Source organism: Neolamprologus multifasciatus, chromosome 6, assembly GCF_963576455.1.
Source record: "Neolamprologus multifasciatus chromosome 6, fNeoMul1.2, whole genome shotgun sequence".
Lineage (NCBI taxonomy): Eukaryota > Metazoa > Chordata > Actinopteri > Cichliformes > Cichlidae > Neolamprologus > Neolamprologus multifasciatus.
The window spans coordinates 20025759-20050627 of NC_140444.1; the positions used below are offsets into that span (position 1 = coordinate 20025759).

General features: G+C 40.9%; 3 protein-coding genes across 8 annotated transcripts in view; 2 read left to right on the forward strand and 1 right to left on the reverse strand.

Moving 5' to 3' along the window:
- Positions 1 to 809, forward strand: part of fam184b (family with sequence similarity 184 member B) — a 48949-nt gene extending 48140 nt beyond the window's left edge. For all 3 annotated transcript variants that reach the window (XM_085162732.1, XM_085162730.1, XM_085162731.1), the window contains one exon: positions 143 to 809. In XM_085162732.1, coding sequence (XP_085018858.1) covers positions 143 to 215 — 73 coding nt within the window. In that variant the 3' untranslated portion in view covers positions 216 to 809. The remainder of the gene's footprint in view (positions 1 to 142) is intronic.
- A 1464-nt stretch (positions 810 to 2273) lies between these two features.
- haspin (histone H3 associated protein kinase) lies at positions 2274 to 14760 on the reverse strand. The gene is made up of 16 exons (XM_085162733.1): positions 14275 to 14760; positions 13730 to 13888; positions 13416 to 13571; positions 12622 to 12759; positions 10816 to 12517; positions 8348 to 8492; positions 7963 to 8114; positions 7640 to 7825; positions 7142 to 7227; positions 6903 to 6965; positions 6723 to 6814; positions 5376 to 5455; positions 4475 to 4563; positions 4154 to 4296; positions 3947 to 4049; positions 2274 to 2821 (listed from the first exon to the last, which is right to left on the reverse strand). The coding sequence occupies exons 1-16, from the start codon at positions 14430 to 14432 to the stop codon at positions 2620 to 2622; spliced, it is 3654 nt and encodes a 1217-aa protein (XP_085018859.1). The 5' UTR covers positions 14433 to 14760; the 3' UTR covers positions 2274 to 2619.
- A 2937-nt stretch (positions 14761 to 17697) lies between these two features.
- The window catches only part of apbb2b (amyloid beta (A4) precursor protein-binding, family B, member 2b), a 55869-nt gene continuing 48697 nt past the window's right edge, over positions 17698 to 24869 (forward strand). For 2 of the 4 annotated variants that reach the window (XM_085161542.1, XM_085161545.1), the window contains exon 1: positions 17698 to 17850. The gene's annotated coding sequence lies outside the window, so the exon portion shown is untranslated. Of the gene's footprint in view, positions 17851 to 18051; positions 18359 to 24869 lie in introns of those variants that run through there. The other 2 variants (XM_085161544.1, XM_085161543.1) reach the window with 2 other exon arrangements.

Below are 24869 nucleotides of genomic sequence, written 5' to 3' on the forward strand. Positions count from 1 at the left end.
TGAGATTTGTTTTAATTACAGGGGAATTATGCCCTTAGTCGTGGGACGTGTAATAAAATGTTACTAATGTTTTTCTTCCCGTCATGTTTCTGAATTAGTTGTGATTAAAACACTAAACCTGTCTGCGTCTTGTGTCGTGCAGGGGGCCATACCTGGAGCAGAGGGGGACAGAAGGGCTGAAGCAGGAGTGGTTCACCAAATACTTCTCCTTCTGAGCACAAATGCATACAAGCATACAGACACACACATACAACAGCTGCAGGTACATTTCATATCCACTTCATTGCTTCTTATACACATCTGTTTGCTTCCCAGACTCAAACACATACACATACACACACACACACACACACACACACAAACAGAGAACCTTGAAAACAACCAAACACATCAACAGACATATGGGCTCATCACCAGCAAGGCCATTTCAAACATTGCCTCAAAGCTCAACCAAAAAGTGCTTCTCAAACACATGCCTGACCTCTTCTCAGACATTGGCCTGCCGGATCTTGTTTGTATAGTTTGGAATGTCGCCATATGTTTTTTTTTAAAGGACGTCTTCCTTTTTTAATGCAACTGTTGCCCTAATCCCATCGTGTAACGATTCCAGGCAGGTGTTCATTAAGAAAAAGAAAAGAAAAAAAAACAGCAACCAAGTGTCTCTTTGCGTATGGAAGCATTCAACATATTCAATCAAGATCCACATCAAAATGGACACACACGACTCACCATACCAAAATGAAGCTTGTTTCAATGCAAAAATGTATAATAATCTTAATGATGAAATTGAATAAAATATTTTGTTTTTGTATGTGTCTTTTTTCTGTTTATCACATTCTTTGAGCTTAAGCTCAGATGCTTCTCCGTGGTTCAGGGTATCACTAAAAAGATTCACATCATGTGTCGTTTGTATGGCGACGTGCAGTGTACTCCACCCGCTGCCAGTAATTTACAGTACAGGAAGGTGGATTTATAATGTTGAAGTAGCTGAAATTCTTTACCAGGATGATTTATAATTAGTTGTAAGTTTTGTTGATAAATTACCCAGAAAAATCTGTTACTGACCAATTTATCAAATTAAATACTCGACATATCTAACAATTTTAACTCACTGTTCCAAAGATGACCATAATCACCTTTCAGGTATTAGTTAAAATGATTTATAGACTGCTGTTAATCTGACCACTGACTTATTTTTGTCATCCCAGGACTTAAGTTTTTAACTCAAAGATAATACACATTTTTGTTTTGGAGAGATCTCACCTTTCTGGAGGGAAATAGTGTACCAAGCTTTCTTCTGGATGGTTATCCACAGGAATAAACACAAACTACTTTAAGACAGTTTAGTTATACTTTGTTTACTACTTGGAGACATGTTTCACAGCTTACTGGGCTCCGAATAATCCACTAGATTTCCTTCTGCTGGCATTTTAATGCAGTACAATACATTCCCTATCAGTTTAATAAAGGGAGCCCTTCTTCGGCCCATTCCTTTGTCTAACTGCTTATCAAATTCAGAGTCACGGGAGTGCAGAGCCTATCCCAGCTCTTTTAGAGGGAGGGGGGGGGGGTTACACAGGAGGACAGGGGACCTGGGCAGGTCCCCAGAATATCACAGGACATACACAGAGACAGATGACCATTGACTAACATTCATACTCACGGCCAATTTAGGATCATCAGTTAAGCTAAGACGGATGTTTTTGGACTATGGAAGGAACACCTGGAGAAAACTAACACAGGGAGTACGTACAAACGCTGACAGATTCAAACCCAGAACCGTCTTGCTGTGAGGTCACAGTTCTGATTACTATTATATACGACCATACTAAAACAATTATAAATCTAAATACCCTGGTACGCTGTAATAACATATCAACTTAACATGCTTCATTTTTTACATCTTCTTACAGACTTTTATTTTATATAAAAACATTCAGAACTCTTAAAATGTGCATTTATTGATTATAATGCTTCACACAGAAGTGAATCCTCTGCCAGATTTACCTGTTAAATGTCCCGTTTACGCTACATTTACATACCATATTTTTGAGATCTAATCTTCTATTTCCCCTTGTGGCCCTTCTGCTTTTCAAATGAAATCACATCACATGTTTGTGAACCGTTTCATCATTAACCAGAGAAAAAAATGAAAGAAAAGCTGAAACCTGGCCATGTAGTAGGTAGTGATTAATTTACACCAAGTAACAGATTAAGAACCAATGCAGACTGCAAACACTGAACCACATTGCTACAAGATTAAGAAAGAAATATTTCATTTCATTTCTTTATTTATTTCACACACCTTATCATGATAATTTTTTTCAAAATTTATACTTAGGATGCAAAAAAACAAGTGAATGGATTTATCAGAATAACAACATAAAGAAGCTCCACTGACCACCAATATATGATCTTCAGTCATTTTAATGAGCCTTGTTTTATGACAGCATTGTCTGCACTACACTTTAAGTAACTCTTCTGTGCCAGCATGTCAACTAGGAACACTGGGAACACTGTCTTAACTTAACAAAGGACAAGCGGGAAGAAACATTGCACCCTCTTCGTGCTAAAAACGGTCTGTGTGAGTTTCCTCACACTTTGCATTGAATCCTCGTGCTACTGGAACATGGGGCAGTTCTGCAACGCCTCTGTGGCTGAACTGTACTGGAGGACATTGTCATAGAAACCAGTCAGCTCCTCTCGCACGTCCTTGGCAGTCCTCCCCCCTGAGCCGCGGTACTTCATAGAAAGCAGCTTGGCGCAAAGGTAGTGGAGCCACAGTACGTTCGTATAAGGGTGGTAAGCAGCCCAGTTATTTCTGATAAAAGACACAAACAGCATGAGAGGATCAATAAATCAACAACAATGCTGCATTTCTCACTGTGCTGTCATGAACTTTAACAATGCCAAGAGTGTCATATTTGACACGTGAATTTCTGAGACGGCTCCATCATCAGTGTGAACCGATACTCTAAAGCAGTGCTGTCAAACATAGGGCACAGGGGCCAGTCCGACCTAATAGTCTGGCCCGCTAGACTGCTTTATAAAATGTGAGGGATTTTTTTTTTCTCCACAGCTTTTCTGTGAATTAACAAAAACTTTTAGTCTTATAATTACAGGACTGTGTGGGCAATGAGCTACCAGAATTGTTTGGTTTTTTGTTGTAATTTTAAACATTTCTCACAATTTGAGTCTAAAGAAAATCAAAAACAGAATATTCTCATCATTTCCCTTATATTGAGATCACTCTGAGATTAAATGTGCAGTTAAACTTCTGTACAGTGACAGACAGGGCAGTCTGACCCACTTAGGATTAAAGTGGGCTGTCTGTGGCCCACGACGTAAAATCAGGTTGACATTTGTGCTCTGGAGAAAAGGCCAACAGCAGGGAATGTCCTGACCTCCTGATTCACAGGGAATTATGTAACCTCGCCTCACTGCTTTTTTTTTCCCTTTTTAAATTTGACATAATTACAAACATGTGTTTATGAGTGTCTCAAAGAAAAAGAAATCCTACATAATAGCAAAGCAAAATTATAATTTACCAGTTCAAGTTTAACAGTATCACTGGTTTCATTTTGTTTCCAGGTTTGTTTCCTCATTTCAGTTAAGTTTATTTATAATGTTGGTGGTATTCATTATTTAAGGAAACAAAGAACTGACTCCATGTCAGCATCTCAGTCTCAGACAAATGAACAAATCACTCGTTCTTTCTGGTTTGATTGAAAAGTATGATGAAACTGACCTGGACAAAAACTAAAAACATTTACTGTATATTTTTAATTCTAGTTTGTTTTGTTTAGTAGGTGCACAGTGATAGATGTATAGAGATACAGCTATAGAAAGATACAGAGACATAGAGTGAGATAAAGACTTTAAGCCTTTACTGCACAGAGACTCCTGTTACATGGCACATAGATGCTTGATCACTAAATGGACTGACCCGTTTTCCTGTCTCATGAGTCTGTAGATCTCAAACTGGTAGTCTCCCTGTCCCATGAAGAGCTCTTCATCATTTGAGATGTCACAAGACACCGTCAAATCATCTACAACACAAAAGCAACATTTTAGAACCACTACATAATATTCACTATGTGTATAACACAATCCATTCAAAGTATGACAGTAAGCAAGTAGAAAAATATCTGACCGATTTCTAGTCTGGAGAGAGAATAGTCAATGATGCGGACCAGCACCCCTCTGGTTTCCAGAGAGTGGGTGGTTCCATTGACGAGGAAGCTCCCAGTCTTCTGCTTGGTTGTTTTGACCAGCACGTTTCCCCAGTGCAGGTCCCTGCAATAAACAGTGTGTAGGGTTAAACTGTTAGAGCTAGAGTTCCAGCTAAACATTTGTTAGTTTCCTTCTAAACGCTAGAGGGTTTTGTTTTGTTAACGGGGAACAAACTGCATCTGTAAGCGTCTTCTTGGGAAACTGTCAGTCGGTGCTGTAATTTATCAATGTGTGTCAGTACCTGTGTTCAAAGTGAAGCTCCTGCTCAGCAACAGCCAAGGCAGCAGTAACCTGGTGAAGGATGCTCTTCGCCACCGCTAAAGATGCCAACTTGAAAACACAACAAGAGCATAAATTAGACAAAGTTTTTTAGACTATTTAAGTGCAAACATTCAAGGCATCCAATTTCCCCACGAGTAAACATCCCTGCAAATTCACCTGATAATCAATGCAATACTGAGAAAAAGTGCAAAAAACAAAACAGGTCATGAGGTCCGAGCACCTGTGCTACACACACTGAGCACCTTCTTCCTGTCATCTTCATGTCGACACAGTCAGACGTCAGACTCAGGAAGAAGGTGCTCAGCATGTGTAAGACCTCAAGTCAGAAAATATTCATAAATCCTTGCAGGGAGATGAGATGTGAATGTTGTGTAACAGCAATTTAAGTTTCTAGAAACCAGAAAAAGTCCAGCCGTGCCAAAGATAACACTAGTCAACATGAATTTTCAGAAGCAAATAATTTCTTTAAGATGTTCATCATCTTTTCTCATTACCTCCAGCGTGCAGTAATTTATGGTCTGGCTGACATTAAGCTGTAATGACTCAACTCAAGAACTTGCTATTTTTATGCAGCCGCTCTCGTCATTAAAATTTAAAAACATTTTTACTGAGAGTGTGAACGTGAAATAAGCAAAGGCTTCTTTTTAGCTTAATCTTCAGTAATGACAATTTGAATACAGAGCGCTTTAACTGACCACAGACACTTTCAGCTTGTGTACTTTCTACATTCAGCCAATGTAAAAGTAGTTTTATCTGCAGGCTACCAGCTTTACCTTCTGTATCTCCAAACAGTCACAACAGAGGTAGCAGATAAAAGCTCAACATTTCTACAAAGACACAGGGAAAGCTTTGATCCCTACCGTTCCGTTGCTGTTCTCCAAGTCGATGCCGCCAAACTCAAACTCCAGGATTAGGAATATTTGGTCATTTTCAAAGAAATCTGAGCAAAGACACAAAAAGAGAAACCCAAATCACATGATTTGCTTATTTTAGGGACCGAGTAGGTTCACTTATGACCCCATTTTAGAAAGAAAGTCTAAAATATTTTTTTAATGGCTTTATATTATTTTCTTAATCAAAAATTTGTTTTTTGTTTTGTTAAAAATCTATGACAAATATTTAACTGTAATCACTCACACACACACGCACGCGCACACACACACGCGCGCACACACACGTGCGCACACACACACACACACACACGCAGAACAATTACATTCTCTTACACTAGAGGGCAGTACAACTACCTGCTCTAATTAAATGGGTACCAACTGCCAGGAAAACAGAAGAAGACAAAGAAGAAATTAATTAACAGTCAGGTCAATCTGACCTGGGTCCTGCAGAAAAATCCAACCCTGATGAAGGCCCTAGCACGAGTAGTGGTCAGAAGAAAGCCAAAAAAAAAAAAAATACACTGGGGAAAAACTGACCCAATTCCACTATGACTGGTGTGCGGGAGGGAAATTATCAATATGCTTTTTGCGACATTTTTATTTGGTGGTGTGTTGTGTGATTTTTCTAATGTGAAATATGGCTCCAAAAGGTTGGGGAACACTGATCTAATGATGTGGGGGGCTTTTTTAGGGACACTTCAGGTCACTTAATATCTACCAAGCATCATTTAAACACCACTGACCACATCCATCCCTTTTTGACCAGTGTACCCATCTTTGATGGCTTCTTCCAGTAGGATACACACTATGTCACAAAGCTCAAATCATCTCAAACTGTTTTTTGTTTTTGTCTTTTAAACACAACAATGAGTTCACTGAACTGAAACAGCCTCTAAAGTCACCATATTTGAATTTAACAGATCATGTTTGGGATGGGGTAAAACGAGATTCCCATCATGGATGTGCAGTTGATAAATCTACATTATCCATGCAATGATGTCATTTGGATACGGCCAAAATCTCTAAGGAAAGTTTCCAACACTTTGGTGAATCTGTGCCACAATTAAGGTGTGACTACAAAAAATTAAAATCTATAAATGTACAGCTGGTCATAAAGAAAACAAACAAACAACAACAAAAAAAAAAACATAGCAAGTTGGGCAAGAACTTTTTTAGCATTAATAATTAAAAACACAGACCAAGTTGAATCCTAGTTAGAGAGAAGTTAATATAGAAGTAAGTTAACCCCTAACCTTAAGAAATACACAAAACACGTTCTTGTGAATAAATTATAATGAGCTCTGTCTCACTGACCTGGTCTGTCGTTCTCTGAGCCTTTCTGTTGGTCAAATGTGTCCCACGCTTTCAGGAAATCTGCAGGGTAGCAGCCTTGAACACAGTGAAGACTATGGGGAGAAAAATAGACACAAAGTCACATTAAGACTCAAAACTACTGAGGCACTAACAGAAAAAAAGACCAAAGAAAATACTTACTCTTTGAGTCCAATAAAACCATGGGTCTGGTTGTGCTGCTTCTCTTTGAGGCTGCTCAGCTCCCTGGTAGAAGAAGACAAAACAAAACACACAAACACTGCTCATTAGAGCTGTTCAGCTGGAGTACTTTGATGTGGTTCATTAGGTATCACTGTACTGAAACATACAGACCTTATAAGCTCTAGCATTACAGCAAATGGACTGCATATAGTGAGCAGTGTGTACCTGCGGTTACTTACTTAGAGATAATAATTTCATGGAGAATCTCTCCAAAGGTCTTCTGGTCCTCTCCGTTCACCTTCTCGCTCCCCTCTACGGGAATGATCTGAAAATACAATCCAGCGTGGGACTTCTTGTGTTGAACGTTTGCAGTTTTTTCAGTAACATTAGTAGTTTTATTTTTGAAGCACATTACAACTCAATTGGTTTACACTACAAATTACTGGCCTGTTCCCTGTCCTTTTAGTTCTGAGCCATCATCAATGCCCCCTTTGTGTTTTCATTGATTCATTTAGGTCTCCTGAGCGTCATGTTGAGGTATCTTTGCTCCCTTTTAGTTCTTTTCTACTACTTAAAACCTATAAGACCAGCTCAGGATCAGAAAAGGGCCAGAAAAGGAAAAACAATGCACAATATTTACCTTCTTTGATACAACTCAAAGCTGTAACTCTCTAACAGAGCTCAGTCGACGCTACACGTCTAAAACATGTTGTTCACATACACTCAAATGTGCTTACTTTGAGGGCGACGGTGTCTCCTGATTCGTTGTTGGTGGAGAAGACTTCCCCAAAGGTGCCCTCTCCAATCTTCAGACACTTCTTCATACGCTGGGGGAGAATGCACTCTTCCCAGGGCAGAGGCCGCTGCTGGCCACATTCAGCATACACCTTCTCTGCGTCTGACAGGTCTGCGTCTTCACAAACCTTCAACAACAGACAAGTGGGTGGAGGTTACGTGCATCCACAGCCTGGATGTCACACCATTAGGTCTAACGACCCAAATGCAAAGTGCAGAGAAACCAACAGAAAGTCTGAATATATAACTTATGTGTGTTTAATACCAGGGAATGCTGGCCCAGCAGCTGTGACCGGAGCCGCTTGGGGAGTGGCGTCCGTAAGGGTGTGGTAAAGAGATCCCGACTGAGATCAGCAGTGTCCGTCCTCCCAGGAGAGCCCGACGCTGATAGACGTAAACTCCTCGGAGTGAGCAGCACTAAGAAGAGGGAATGAGGGGGTGGGGGGCAGAGAGAGAGAGAGAGAGAGAGAGAGAGAGAGAGAGAGAGAGAGAGAGAGAGAGAGAGAGAGAGAGAGAGAGAGAGAGAGAGAGAGAGAGAGAGAGAGAGAGAGAGAGAGAGAGAGAGAGAGAGAGAGAGAGAGAGAGAGAGTGTAAGGACTCAAAGTCAAACTAAAAGCTTAAAATCCAAACACCAGAGTGTACATCATTACCCAAGCCTTTGCGATGAACAGAGAGGGCGGCTTTGATCCGGCTCCAGGTTTTCGTGTTTGGTGTGAAATCAGCCAGCAGGGATGAGAGGTTGAGCCGACTTGCTTTCACCGGGGTGGAGAAATTCATGGTACGGCCCAAAAACTCCTACATATGGCACATACAACATGCTTTAAGTTAAATGACTTAAAAGCCTTTAAATGTTTAATTAGTGCTCGGTGGATCGTGACAGAAAAACTTAAGAGTTAACACAGATTTGCTCTGTGATTAGAAATATTCTGCTTCTTCACTTACGGGACGAGTCAATAGCTTAATAGTTTTTATGAGGTTTGGAGATCAAATGAAGTAATCATTTGTGGCACTAAAGGGACAATTCATTCACAAATTGTATATAGATAGATTATTTTCATGCTAATTTGCCCAGTTTTGGAGATTTTGGCAGCATGGACGTTTGCCTTCCTTTGAATATAATCAAACTACATTGCAGCTACATGGAAGCTTGTGCTCGCTACAGTGTGAGAGCACCTAAACATTATATGCTTACCCATCACCAGAAATGTGATGTTGTTGAGATGCAGGATTTCTTTATAAATGCAGCACACTGAGTGCAAAAATAGGAGATACTGGTAAGCTGGAAAACTTGGAAGCCAATTAGAGTCTTTTGTCACACCACATGTTCAACATCAAGAATAATTATCTGGTCACTAGTTTCGTTGGCATGTTTTAACTTTAAATTTGGCAGGTCCTTGCAGAGTTCTCAACTCTGGTACAGGCTGAGAGAGCAGACACCCCCTCTATCTCTTGTAATGGTATTGAGTGGTGTATGTGTGTCTGTATAAAATAAGATGGGGTCAAAAAGTCCCCCTCTAAACTCAGTCAGAGTTGGCTTCTTCTCCCACAGTCGATCACCTGCTTCCATCTCATTCCATCTCCACTCCTCAGTCACACTAACCCTCTGCATGTCCTCTTTCACTACATCCATTAACCTTCACTGAGGTCTTCCTCCTTTTCTCCTACCTGGAAGCTCCATATTCAACATCCTTTGTCCAGTACATCCACTATTACTCTGGATAAATACAACATAATAAAACCAGTGCTGGTACCAAAAAAAACAGAAAGAAGATTTTTCATAACACACAGGAAAAGACCCAATATGGCTAAAAAAATAACCCTAAAAACTAGAGCAGGGCGATATGACCAAAAATATTTATCACGATATACATTTGAAAATTTGTGATAATGACATAACTGATGATATAATTGACACTAGACAAAATACTTTACAACTCCACAACTTTATTCGTGCAAAAAAAAATAAAATAAAATAAAATAAAAATCAATCAATGTATTTTCACTTAAACAAGCAGCTGTTTTTTTTTTTTTTTATGTGCATTAGAGTTATATAAAAATTTAACAGTGCAAATGCAAATTCCTTGCTGACAGTTTAACCAAAAGGCATTTCCAGTGGAAATTGGCCGACATATCCTCAGCATAACCATGCATAATATCCACAAAACTTAAAAAGAGGTTATACACATAATACCTAATATTATGTTGAAGCGCAGTGCTTATCACTAAGCGAGGCTCCTGCCTACGATAGCCGTAATGCTCCGACAATCCATCAAGCCTGCAGGTTCGTAGCTTAGCAAAGTCATACTAAAACATTTGACAGATTTTCGAGCGCTGTGTACGACATAAAATCGTTTCGAGGTCAGTAAACACATCCAGAATTCATACATAAGGCACACGGGATTATAAGGGGCACGGTCGATTTTCAGAAAAATCAAAGGATTGATTTTAAGTGTGCCGTATTTTCCAAACAACACGGTAATAACGGCGGCCGCTAGCATGCTCTACCAAAAATAGTGCTTTGTTGTGTATCTGACGGACAAAAGCTAAACCAGTTCCACACCACTGAAGTTGCAGCATTTTTACAAACCAATTCTGGTTCATCCGTTTCATTTAATGATCCGCTTTCACCCTTCTCATTCTGCGTCGCCGCCACGCTTTTTCCGCCATGTGCGTATGAAAACAAAGGCACTGCGCGCGGGCGTTTTACCCATATTCTATCGCGATATTTCATTTTCTTATCGTTGCCCGACATTATATCGGTATTACCGTGAACGGTATGATATGGCCCAGCCCTACTAAAAACCATAAATTTCACACCCGAGCCTCAACTCTTGTGGCTCAGTAACAAATACTTGTTCACCTGTTACCATCAAGACATCGGGAAACCAAATGTGCAGGTTAATTAGTGCAGCTGCATCTGATTAATACTCTAATAGTCAGCATCATTTGTTGCAAACTGGCTGGAGGGATTTACAGAAAAGCAAAAGCATCAACTTAAATGGTAACTTAAACAATGAACCCATTAAACATCACCTTCATTATCCATCCAGCGCTGCTGAACATACAAGCCTACTGTTTCAGCTGTCCTTTGTTCTGTTACTCTGAATTTAATTCTTACCTTTGGCTGCTTGTGCTGTGAGGGGATCATCTCATTGATGCTACAGTCCGCAGCCCTGCTCCTGATCACGTGCGTGCTGGCGTTGCCTTTGTTTTTCCAGCGGCTCACGCTCATGCCGCTCACGCACACCTTCCTCGTCGTCCCAGGCTGGTCTGTGGATGCACTCCGCTTTTTCTTTTCCTTCTTAGCCACGGGCATCTTTTTTCTCTTCTTTACAACTTCTCTGTCTGAGGTGGTCTCATCCTCAGAAGTAGTCAAACGTCCGTTCTTCACGCTGGCTTTCGAGGCAGTCGTCTCTTTACTGTCATCACTCTCCGACAAGTGGTCCGTCTTTGTCTGGTCGTCACTAGCTGAGTCGGGCACATCTCCGGCTGGTTTTAGCAGAGCACCTTTGGGCCTCATAATTTCTTTCAACAGTGACAAATTTACTCTCTTTATCCCAACAATAAGTTTATCTGTTAGACATTTCTCCTTCAGCCCTGCTGTGAGATCTGCTGCACATTCTGTGTTGGCTGATTGTGTCTCGCCCAAATCATCCTCTGTCTGCTTTGAGAAGCCTTTTAGTTGCTCTTGTGACAAAACCAGGTTCTTCATCTGGACTGAACACCTCTTAGTAAGACTTTTACTCTTTGCCACTATAGCCTCGCCTTCCACTGTCTGCACGGTGCTGCTGGACTCCAAATGTGTGCTCATTATAATCTCAGAGCTGCTGTCTGTGTGATGAATAGACTGAACATAAAGTACTGATTCTGACTGCTCCATAGGTGATGCGGTCGAGTGTTCGGCTGACTGCTTAAAGTTAACTAATGGAGAAATGTTAGTGTTGCAACTCTGACTCACTGAAGCTTCTTGGTCAAAACTATTATGGATATCATTGACTGTACCTGATAAATGAAGACAAAACGATGCTTTTAAAGACTCTGACAGATCGACCACTTCACTGCTGTCCACAGGCTGTTTGTTTGTTTGTCGGCTGTGCAGTGAGCTTGAATGTCCCAGACAGGATGAGTAGGTTGTTTCACAGCTCAGCTCAGCGAACAAGTCTAATCTCTCCAGCGGCACGGTGCAGCGTGTGGACAAACATTTCTCCTTCAGTGTCTCGATCAGCCAATCTAACCCTCCTGCTGCTGCAGATACAAACTGACTGCTGCTGCCACTGTCTGCAGACAGCAGATTTGCACTCTGTAATTTGCCTTCATTTCTAGACTTTGATTCACTTCTTCTCTTAGGCTCTGAAAATAAATCAATAGATGGTTCTATGTGGTCAGGTAGGTCTGTGTCTGTCTGCTGGCAGTGAAGCGAACAATCTGGTGGGGAGACTATGCCGTCTACTGATATGGATGGAGGAGTGCAGGACAGATTGTTGACTGAAAATGGTTTAAGCTTCCCACGTTTGATGAAGGATCCTGCTGACGGTGTAGAGCAGAAGATAGGTTTCCTGGGGCAGGGTCCGAGACTGCAATCTGCCAACTCGTTGAGAGATATCTCTCGGAAGGGAGCGCTCATAGAGTTCTCCGCACTTGACGGCCCCAATGCCGGAGGCAGCTTTCTTTTCCTGGAAGGCCTCTTGTAAGGAAAGGCTGTAGAAGTGAAGTCATCTGAGGAGCTGAGTATACTGACAGATGCTTTGGGGACTTTTGGTTTAATTGCAGCGGCTCGTCTACGTTGGGTTACAAAGCGGCCTGCAGAAGAAGGATAAACACTAGAAAGCAGGAGAAGAGAGGATGAGAGCTAATGGTTACAGCAAATAATGATGACATTTCTGTTCAGGCTTTTAACAGAGGTCTTAAAGACACAAATGCTCACTTTGAGTTTGTCCTCATTTTATCTGAATTTCTCTGGCCTTTTGGTGCAGACGTTTCTTCCTCACTCTCCGTCGTGACAGGAACCTGCTGGCCCCTCCGCTTCATCAAAACTCTGTGTCCAGACACAAGCCGGCTCGTCCTGATAACAGGAAAAGACACAAATCATTTCACAAACAGACAAATAAATGCAAAAGAGATGCTTTAAAAGTTGTGAATGGCTAACAATAGTCACTCACTGCAAACCAAACACTGAAAGTGCTGAGGTAGAGAGTAAAAAAGAGAGAGAGTAAAGAGAGTAAAAAGAGAGAAGTCAGTCAGAAACAAGTCAAAGTAATGTAAAACATTTTGTATCAAAAAGCCTGCTGATAGAAAACTCACAACTCATTTTTAATAATTTAAAAAGTAGTTTCAGCATCTCAAATGTAAAGATGTTTTTCTCTGTATGATTATAAATTTGAGTTTGTTTTGGAACTGCTCTGGGAAAAGTAAGTTTCACTTGAGACATCTGTTTAACTCTGAGAGCAGCCAAAGTGCAATTGTCAGTATATTTTTTACATTTGATATTGATTTAGACAAGCAGCCCAAGAGCTAACTCTGCAAACTGCAGCTTTTGGAATACATTTCACAGAAACTGGTGAAAACAGTTGGATCAGCCTTCAGTTTGCCAGAAATGTCAAACCTCTGATTACATTCACAGTTGTGCTTATATTTAATAGAACCCTAAAACTCTCAACATGCGTTGTCATTTTAGTAATGTGTTGTTGCTTTGTTGTTGTTGTTTTTAAATGCCCAGACCTGGTTGTCTTGCTCTGCTGAGTTAATACAGAAGGAGGAGGTGGAGCAAGCATCCTGCTGTTCTCCTCATCGCTGCTAGTCTCCGTTATACGACGTATGGACTTTCTTTTAGCAGGACGCACTGCTCTACAACTGGCCACACTACTCTTCTTCTTTCTAAGGAAGGGAAAGAAATGGTGTGGACCACTCACACATACAATACAAAAAAAGCAAACTACTTCAAGGATATTTTTCTAGCCTGAGATAATCTAATAACTCGAATGCAGTATTAGTGACTGCAGTGTTATTCACCATTTATTACAATATTCACAGACCTGGCTGTCCTGCTCTGCTGAGCAGGTGGAGGGAGAGGAGATGCATTCTCCTCATTGCTCATGTCCTCTTCATCCACACTCTTCTCAGTCAGACAAAGCATTGCTTTCTTCTTGGCAGGACGAATGGTTCTGCCACTCAAGGCGTTGGTGCTCTTCTCCCTGTTAAATGAAAAGCAGATGGAGCAATGAAGACAGACAAGCTCACAATCAGAGCAGGAAACTCTGATTGACAACTAAACTGTACTTTGCACACGTCCACAGGGGGTTGTTATGTATGTACAAACTGTTGATTTACTCTACATTTTTGCCACTACTGTAATTAGCTACAGTTAGGTGTATTTAAGATAAAAGCTAAAAGCTAACTAAAAACTTCAGATATGTGACTGTATGGACTGGTATTTCTGTGGCTTTTTTGGCTTCCATACACACCAATAATAGTATATTTCTTATAAGCTAAAACCAAAAAGTAGCTGCACAGATTTTGGGATCGATAATGTAGAGAAAATATTGAAAAGACGGTTTAGTAAAGAAAATTATAAACATACCTTATCCTCTGAGGTTTGGAGGGCTCAAAGACGGAGACATCCGAGGAGGACGCGGTGCTGTCGAAGGCCTGCTTGCGGTCTTCAGGTGAGATCCAGGCGGACACCTTCCGCCTCTGTTTCCCGTATGTTTTCAGATATAGCGGCTTTACTGGCTTCATGTTTGACTTCCCAGCTACAACCGTGCCAAAAGGTAAAACTTTTATAAACTACAAATGGAGATTTACCGCGGCTGGAGCACACAGGAGTAAGCCGCAGTCTGACAGGTTTATATATCGACCGTTGACAGTGCAAAACCACAAAGCCACTACAACGATTTTAATAAAGCGTAACCGAAGAACTAATTCTCAACTAACTCAAGCGTAATAACAGTTTTAGCCTGTATCCATGGTTGCTAGCTTTATCTTTTTCTTGTCTTGCTATAAATCGGAATAATCCAACCCGCTTCTTGTTCAAACTGCTGGAAAACGGTGATTGGTCTGCAACTATTCGGTGGCTTTATCACAGCGCCCCCTGGAGGATTGGAGTAATCGCAGCAGGCGTTTATATTAGTTGCAATTTTTGCTTTTTGCTGCCCTCTTGGCCAGGTTTCCGGTGGAAAAAACATTTTATTTTCTGTGAAACATAAATAAATAAATATAGTATATATAAAATAAAGTTAGCAAAAAATGAATGATTTACATTACTTAAATACACTTACTACATTTCATGTAATGGAGGCTACTGGAGATTTGGAGCCCATGCCAGCAGTTCCAACTGGGTTTTTAATTAGAGAAAAAAAAATTATATATATATATATATATATATATATATATATATATATATATATATATATATATATGCTTTTATATATATATATATATATAAAAGCAGTTGTCTCAAGTGGGAAAACCTATTGTCTCTTTTTATTAATTCTCAAAGCTGACAGTAGATTTTTTTAACATAAATATTTGCTAAAGTAAAGAAATAATATTTCCGTTTTTACACTTTGATGTTTATTTGTTTGCTTGTTTAGATTTTTTTAGTAACATCGCCAAAATTACTTTATTTTATTGTTAACGGTGTAAGCGTTACTTTCTTTGTTAAATCAAATGATCAGTTATAAATACTTGACACAGTGTGTCACAAAATAACTTTACAATAAAGACCCATTTATGTGATTTAGTTTGGACTAATTCAAAATGCCTAAGTACACGTCACACAGTGTAGTAAGCAGATTTCACCACCTGGTGTCATCATTTTAAAAGACTATTCCCCTTTGACAAATTTGGTCTATGCTGAATGACACCATATTAATTTTATGATTAAATAAATAAAATTAAGTTTTGTCTTTATTTGTATTATTCATATTAAGGGTGCAACATCAAGTGCTCACTGCAAACTACAACTCATAGAAATGTTTAATTTGTAAATATTATCATGACCAATTGATAGCAGCAGAGGAAAGGTCAAAAGCAACCTGTTAAATCCTCTAAATACAGAAATATTTCACTTCACGTGTTGACTCAAACATAAACTCCAGCATACATTAAACTCCACATTTCATAGACCCAACATGGCTCCAGCCTAAACTGGATTATGCCCACTTAACTTTTATTGAATTGAACTGATTTTTTTTTTTTTAAATTTGTGTATGTGCTTATGTATTATATTTTTCAGCCTTAACTAAATATGCACTGTTGCCAGATCTTATATGACATTCATTTGTGTATATTATGAAATGATACAGACACAAACAAAAACACAGTCAGTTTTTGTTTTGCTTATTATCAGTACAAACGGCTATAACAACAGGTTTATTTACACTGTACTTGCAGTAATAGTTAACCTTTTGAACATACTTGAACAAGCAAATATTTGATTTTTTTTATGCACCAGTGCTTGGATAAGGGGATCAAAGAGATATACATACAATTGACATTTTGTACTATTTTCACAGTTGAAAAGAATGAAATAACAGTTTAGTCACATAGAAAAGGTAAGTACACCCCTAACTTTATCATTAAAATCATAAAGCTAGTGTGTGAATCTGGGAAAGGATTTAAAATATAAACAAACAAAAATTTCCAAGAGCTGAGGATTTCAAACAACCTATAAAATTCAGCCCAAGAGCAGACTGCTTGAGGCTTAAAAGTGTTTGTATCTAGTAAAAATGAAAGAATCTACAATAACATGGATTTGCCACTAATTTGACCTGCAAGGAGAAAGTCTTCACTGTTCACAGAGCATTAGAGCAAATCTGTAGTTTGCTAGTGAAAACAGACAGACAAATCAAAGAGGGAGGCCACAGCAGCAGTAGACATTTTTGAGCTTTTTAAAGAGAAGACTCTAATACCTACTATTAAGCGCGGATCATATCTAACAGATAGCAGATGTCCAAGGGAAATTGCTGATAGCTTCATTCAAACAATTATCATTTCCACATAGAAGAAACTGATGTTATAAAATGCTATAGTCGAAAGCAAAGGTCCAGACTTAGATGCCGTTGAAGTGCTGGTTGTTTGTGCATGTAAGGAAAACCAGCTTCTGATGCCAACATGTGCAAATGTACATAAAAATTCATTATATTTGGCAAAAACAGAGTTTGAACAATTTAAATAAGCTTGAAAGTCAATAATTGGTATGACACCCTTATTCTTCAGCACAGCCTCAACTCTTTCAGGCAGCTTTCTTGTCATTTCTTTAGGTAGTCTTAGTTCTCCAGGCTTCTTGAAGGTCATTCAAAGCTTGTCTTTGGATGTTGTCTGCCTTTTGTTCTGTTCTCTGTCAACATGATCCCACAACACTTTAATAGTGTTTAGGTCTTTGCTCTGGGGAGGCCAAACCTTGACTGATAGTTTCATTGGATGTGTTTTTCTATCCGAGTGTGCTTTTATTGCATTTGCGGTGTATTTGGGATGCTTGTCGTGCTGAAAAATAAAGCTATGTAAAGCCCCAATTGTCATTTTATATGACTTCAACTAAAGTTATGAGAACAAATTGTGTGTACCTAAAGATGTGTTAAGTGTCTGAACAAACAAACAAACAAACTCTGAAAAATTTCAGGTGCAAGATCTGAACTGAAAAAATAGTGAAAAAGCAACCTATATCCAAAGGAAAACTCTGGAAGATCTTCAGAAAGAAATTAAGATGTCTCGAGACTTTTGCACAGTACTGCTTATACAGTAATTTCAACATTATGCTTGCATACATATACATATACATATACTATACATTTTAACCTATTCTCTGCAGGTATTCCTTCCCATCTCGTGTGTTAGGAATAATCATGCTTTCTGTCGACATTTTCATTGTAACTTTTTTTTTGGAGAATGCTTTCCTAACCAACAGTTCATCTTTCCTAGTGAAACCTCTTGATTTAAAGCTGCCAGCAGGCATCACAGATTAGAGCGCTCTCTGCGTATGCAGTAAAAACAGAGGAGCGTTTGCTTCCGGAGCAGCGTCCCCCGGTTCCCCCTGCCGGAGACCAGCGGCATCTGGGAGGGAGGAGAAAAGGGAAACAATCCGAGAACGGAGGGGTGGAGAGAGAGAAAAAAGACAGGAGCTTTGCGAGGAGTACGTGAACCCGCAGGAGAAGAGGTGAGTGATGTGGTATGCCGATAAATTTCGCTTCAACGCAGGGACTTGAGGTCGTTTTACGTCTCGTTCAAATGAAAAACGGGAGTTAACTTTTCCCGTAATCTTCCCCGGGCGACGCAGTGATTGGCATCTGAGGGGCCCGCTGTGTTACAAACGGTTGGCGAAGGTGGTGGTGGTATAGGGGGACAGGCTGGGGCGGCAGATGAGGGGAGGGGGCATTTACGGGACCCAGGGTATGCTTCTTTCACTTTATTGTCACGGATTTTCCCGGTGTCCGTGAACGAGCTCTCACACGGCGTTCAGGGAGTCACACGTTCAATGCGCAGCCGTAAACGGAGCACGGTCGCGGGCAAGGCAGCTGCCGCTGACTCCAGCTTGACTTTTTAACTCAGCCGCTGTGTCGAGGGGACCGAAAAACAGGAGAACCGTCCGATTGTGGACACAACATACGTGTAAAATAACCTACTCTTAAACGTGTGTCGTCTTCATGCAGAGGGCCTAGGCTCAGGTAAGAGACGGGGGAAACTGTCCAATCATCCAAACTTGGCCAACCTCAAGACAAAAACAAGGCTTTTTTTTATGCTTCACACCCCTAAATACCTTCATATGAGGCAACTAGCCAGTTTGGTGCATTAAGCTAAGTCAGTAAAATGTAATATTCATTTCGGCAAGTGACCAAAACCCCCCCCCCCCAAAAAACCCCAGAAATGTTTGAGTGAAGCCTAGATTGGTGTTTTTATCAGTTATTCATGGATCAGGCAACAATGTGACCTTCCTCACATCTTCAGTTGTATAGTAAATCATTTCAATTTAAGATGATTGATCCAACAAGTATCAGTCTGTCATTCCAACAGTGGCTTAAACCTTTAATCAATTATTAATTTTCTGTTTGAAACTAATTAGCTGACAGATTAATTCAGCCTGCGCCAGTTTTCTGTCCTGTGGTTTCCATCCAGAGGTTGGAAACATTCCCATGTCGTGCTCTGTTTACAGCAACAATTTAAGTAATAAAAAGGCTCATTGTGAAACAAACATGCATAAAGGGGGTATTCTCTTCACTTAGGCATATTACATTGAATAGTGTGTGGGGCTGTAGGCCATCAGAAACCCCTGGGAGCCCAGTCAGGGACTTGCAGTGGTGCTTGGTCCTGGTTGGTTGTGGCTAGCTAATCATTTCCAGCCTTCCTCTGGTTGTTTCTGCCAGAGCTCCCTGAGAAGATATGGCTGTTTGTTTTATGCAAACATGGAGCCACTTAATTGCATGTTTATGTTTTTGCGATATAAAGAATCTAGAGGAGGATGTGAATAGCTTTCCTGTTTTAATTTTCTTAGAGGTAGGGAGGAGAAAGAGAGAGAGAGGGGAGAGAGTGAGAGTTTGGGATAGTAATGATTGTGCATAAACACCTAGAGGGAGCGTCACTGTTGGCTCTTGTGGTAAGACTGTAAACGCTCGGGACACAGTTCATGTAATATATTGCAGCCTATGAGGAGAAGGAGGGCTGAAGTTGTTGACAATAACACCAATTGTCAGAGGACCCGATTTCTTCTTTTAGAGTGCACCACTGAGGTTTCACTGCCAGCCTTTCTCTCCTGGCTCTGCTGTATTTGTTTTGCATCACATTTGCACTGGTACTTGCTTACTGGTGTATCTGTTTCAAAGGTGCAGTCATGTTAAAAAGCCTCATGAGTAAAGCATGCTTTGAATTTGATCTAAATATCTTCCCAGTACTCCCTTTTCCTGCCTTTGCTTCCTTTTTTTTAGTTTTTATAAGCACTTTGTTGATAAACAGCTTGTGCTCTCTATTTTAAGCTGTGGTTGTGGCGGTGTCGGTTTGGTGAGTTAATTTGTGCAATTGCAAAACTGAATGTGTCACTGGCTGTACCACCATAGTAGAAATGGTGCACTGTCATCCTCTGCCTCGCCTCCCTCGCTATCCTTGCAGCCTCTGTACCCTGCTGTCTTGCTTTTCATTCAAACCTAGCCCTTCTCTGCAGTGTGTGTGTGTGTGTGTGTGTGTGTGCGTGTGTGCGTGCGTGCGTGCGTGCGTGTGTACATGATGTCATTGCTAATTGCTCAGGGCTTTTGGGTTTGGGTTAAGTTGGTTTATATTCTGCTCCTCTCTGTGTTGCCAGCCTCTGTCGTCGCTTCATCCTTCTTTTCCCTCGTCATTTTCTCTCTCTCGCTCCTTTGCCCTCCCTCCCTCCCTCTTGTAGCATTTCTATACAGCAATCAGGAGTTGCTGAGTGTGGAAAAAGTGACTCGGACATTTATGGGTCGAGTTTTGGGCCAAGCACTGCAGACTGTTCCTGAGTGCGTCTTTGTTTTAGCTTTGGTAGTATTTGGTATGAGCTCCTCGCTTTCAAGATGCCAACTCATCCTCGAAGGAAGGCGTGCTGCTGCACGATTTGGACACATGCACAGAATGCAAGCGCAAGTCAGTAATGTCTCGTTTTTATATGAAATGAATCAACACATGGCACCTGACCCCTGAAGAATCAGGATTTTAGAAGTTTGCTAGTTTAGCAGTTTTACAGTCCCTCAAAGAACATGAAAAGGTTTTGACATTCATCTTAGCATTTCTGACCCTTAATAATTTCATGAAATGTTGGTTTCAAATCAGTTTTGCTCCAGTGTAAGGGTGAGGTAAAATCTTAGCGTTATAATCTGAAGGCAAATTTATTTTTATTTTGTATTTTCTAATTCGAGCACCAGTTCTGCAGCATATATCATTGTTGCACTGGCAAAGTTGCACTTGGGTCAATTAAGCTTTAGCATGTGGAAGTTCTGCTTTTCTGTGAGGCAGATAGGAAAGGACGGGAAGATGGAGTAAGGTGAAAAGCATGCAGGAAATGATCTGTGGTGGCCTTGCGGCATATTGGTATCCCACTCAACCCAGGGAGCTAAACCACCTCCCAAAGGTCTCGATTTTAACCTGTATTTTAATACCAGGCTCATCCTTAAGCTCTGTCCTGCAGTGTGAAAATGATTTTTTTGTTAATGACTGGTAGCTGTGAAAGGGTGTTCACATATTCCATATAATAGGTGATCAAATGGCTTTAGGTGCTGAAGAAGATTTTCAGAATCCTCATAAAGTGAACATGCATGGACATCAGAGACGGTCTGTTTGTTTTTAGCCCTTCATGTGGCTAGTCGTTGTACTTTTGGGATTATAAGGGCTAAAAATGCAAAAAGAAAAGCGATTTTTAAAAAGGGCAAAATTTGAGAACCTAGTATGTAGATAAAGTTTTGCATGCCTTCATTAAAAATACTTGAATCATGTGATGGAGGGGCTCAGGTGGGCATTTTTGTCACATTTGGTTGATTGACCCTAATCCAGGCTGTCACCTTGCAAAGCTTTGAGCACAGCCTAAAATATGTTTCGATAGCTGCGCTAGCCACAGTCCTCAGCAGAATGGGTGCAGTTGTTGGAAAGATGATAAACCTGCATGTGAACGATCCCGGGACTTTCTTGCCTTGCAGCACCAACTCGTTAGTCTGTGTGTGGTCGGGGTCATGCACAGCAGCTGACGAGAAAGCATGGTGAAAGTGTGCGTGTGTGTACATGCTTGTGTGACTGAGCGTTTCTGCGTGGGTGTGTGTGAGTAATCAGATAAAGAGTTCGGAGATCCGCTACCACCACCCTTCTTCCCCTGTGTAACAATACTGCTGGTCCGCCCCTGACCAAACAACTGTTTGTGTGTGTGATTTTAGTCGTGTGTGTGTGTGTGTGTGTGTGTGGTGTGTGTGACCAGATTGGACAGATGAATGATGAATTAAGGACAGCAGAGAGTAGATTCATCCCAGGCTGTCATGCTGGCAGGATAACCACACTACGATTTGTTTGTGTGGATTTATGTGTGCTGCTGGGTTCGGGAGACTGTATGTGTGAGTTGTCAATCTTTTTTCAGCATCTCATTCTCTTCACTTTCAGCCCCCTATCGATGCCTCTCAATAGGGTTATTGTGCCCACTGTTAGGCAGGCTGCAGTGTGTGCGTGTGTGCATGCGTGTGTGTGCGCATTGTTGTTGCAGGGAGCAGACAGCCGTGAGGTGTGTTTGAACAGGGAAGGAGCACAGAGGCCCTGTTCATCCTGCGGGGTGTGAAGCCAGATGATAGGGCCCCTTTTTTTTCTCCCCTTTCCATCTGTCCGTCTGTCCGTCTGTCTCGCCTGTTTTTTGACAGCTTTTCGCCCGCATGCTTGCTCCTCATCGTCGCCCCCGCTTTTTTCCGCTTTGTTTTGTTTTCTTTTTTTTGTGTGTTTTTCTGTTTGTGTAGCGTGTCGGCTCCTGGCAGCCCTCGCCGATGGACTGTCTCCTTGCTGTCAGAGCGCCCCGGGATCGGGTCATCAGTATGCACGTTATTCTGCCTCCAAATTACCTGAGGATGAGGCGAGGATGGACAGGATTTCTACTTTTGAAAGGGGGGGGCGCTTTTTCTGCGACTCTCCTGTTTATATGTTTCTGTTTCTGATGTTGTCTTTTCCACATGGCTGCACTTTCCCATGTATACATCCATCAGTCTCAGTTCAGCTGCATAAGGTTTTTTTTCCCCCCTTTCTTCTGGCTTTTGGTCTGGCGTTCCCTTCTCCCTCCTCTCGCCTCCTTTTGGCTTTTAAACAAACACACACAGTCATATGATATGAAAGCTACAATGTGATGGAAGTGGCTATCAAGGCCAGAGCCCCAGGTGCTACTGTAAATTGGCCTACTTCAAAAAAGTTCAAGGATTTGCGCTGTTTCTAAACAAGGATTAAGAAGTAATAGAAGTGAGAGTCTGGACTTCATGTCTCAAGGACCACTTGGGTAAATGGACAGCTGTTCCTTTCATAAATAATTTTTAGGGGTGGGGGGAAAACGTGAAGGGCTTGCCAAGCAAAATATTTGCAGTGCACTAATCATAGGAAGCAGAGCTGAAATTATTGCTTTAAGCATTTAGCCAGGAGATACGATAAAGAACCAAACATTCACATATAAAGAACAACATTTGTGCAAAAATATGTTAAGCCCTTGCTGTTTCCCTTGCAAATTGGCACAAATCTTGAAAATGATTGGAGATCATTTATATGTTTGGTGAAATCAAACTGTAAAAATGTAACGATAGAACAAACAGCTCTGTAGCCAGAAGAAAACACTTATCAATGAGGCTAACTGGGAAAACAGGCTTCAGTTTGCCAAGGAGCATAAAGATTGGACTGTGGAGGAATGAAAAAAGGATCACGTGGTCTTATGAGTCCAGATTTGCCCTGTTCCAGAGTGGTGGTGCATCGACCATCCCTAGTACCTACCATGCAAGCCTGTGGTTGCAGTTTTCATTGTAATTTTTAGGTGGTCTGTGTTCAGAAAACAAGGTCAGCTGACTACCTGAATATACTGAGAGACCAGCTTTTTCCATCCATTTGTGACACAGGGATATTTTAATTATATTTGACAGCGCCAGGATTCATTGGGCTCTAACTGTCAAAGAGTGGTTCAGAGAGCATTTTCACACATGGATTGGCCACCATTGAGTCCAGACCTTAATCTCATTGAAGAACTGGGATTTGCTGAGGAAGACTTAATGTATCGGTCTAACTCTCATCATCAGTGCAAGATCTTGGTGAAAAAGTGCAAGTCTAGATGGAAATAAGTGTTGTAACATTGCATAAGCTTCTGGAAATAATGGAACGGTGGATGTGTGCTGTCATCAAAGCTAACACAGTCCAACAAAATATTAGTGTGACTTTTTTTTTTTTTTTTTGAACCAGGCAGTATATGTTTGACGCTGCTGTTTTCAGTGTTCAGTAGTGACACTGATATGCGAATGTATAACATGGTAAATGTAAAATAGACACAGGATGCCTCTTGAAAAAATTGACTTATCGTAGATCATAGTCGAGGCCTGCTTCATCACCTTCCCACTGATGCTTTAATTGAAAACTATTTCTCTGATGCCACTTGATAATCCAGGTCACTTGATCCCTGAAAGTGTACGAGAAAACTAGTTTTAGCCAAATATTAGGTCTTCTCTACATCAGCTGTGTGCCAAGATCAGCGGCTTCCTTTAAGCAGCAGTTATGGTTGACGTCGCTCAGTATGACCTGCGATGCCAACAAAACCTCATGCATTTATATTCCTGTTTAAAGCACTCTGGAGTCACTGCAATCTACTCGTGAACAGCAGGAATAGAAGAAGGCAACACTGATTTTGTTTTTTGTTTATTTTTTATCTGTAGGGTTTTTTTCGACTGGTTTAAAAACCCACAGAAGAAATGGCTAGTAAAACTGCCACGAACCCTTTCTTCCATCTTGATGTGGAAGGGCAGAGCCTGTAAATTCCTGTGTGGTGAATCCACAGGATGACAGGTGATCTAAAAGTTGAATCATGTGTGCAGTCATTGTGGTGGTGTTCTCTTTCTCTTTTTTTTCTTTTTTCTTTTTGTTTCTTATGCCTACATCATATCCTGTGGTGAGAGTATAAATAACTGAACATCTGTGGTAAGGGTGTGATGCAGTGCCAGCCTCGTCTCCATATCTTTACTGTGATTCATAAAACCGCAGTTGCATTTAAAACAACTTGTATTGGGGATTAGAATTTAAACTAATTGACTAGTGTCGCTTTGATTAACCACACAGTGCTGGAATTTGCTTATTGGCTTTGCACTCACTCGTTAGAATAAACGAATTGGCGGTCTTGGACCTCTGTTTGCTCCTAACAGGGGTGGTGCAGAGCTGGTCCACCAGTTGTGGTTTAGCTAGTTTTGTCATCCCCATCCAAAAGCAGTATCTAGCAGGAGAAGAATGGCCTGCTTAAGCTGGGAAACGACAACGATGAGCAGTACAGAGACAGAGGGAGAAAGAGACAGGCTTTGTGTAGGAGGAAGAGGTGACAAGAGCCAGAGATGGGGTGATTTAAAGTATTGGAGACGGAGCAATCATTGCAACGGTGTCTGTAGTTTCTTTGGCAGTGATGGGACATTCCTTTTCTGATGAGTCACTCGCTCTGATCCACCAACTCTCCTCACATCTTTGACGCTAGTACCC

Coding starts and splice junctions, on each gene's coding strand:
- haspin (XM_085162733.1), bottom strand. CDS start 14,432: ATGAAGCCAGTAAAGCCGCTATATCTGAAAACATACGGGAAACAGAGG. Junction 13,889..14,274: donor TCCAAACCTCAGAGGATAAG/GTATGTTTATAA, acceptor TTCATTTAACAG/GGAGAAGAGCACCAACGCCT. Junction 4,564..5,375: donor TGGAGAACAGCAACGGAACG/GTAGGGATCAAA, acceptor TGTGTTTTCAAG/TTGGCATCTTTAGCGGTGGC.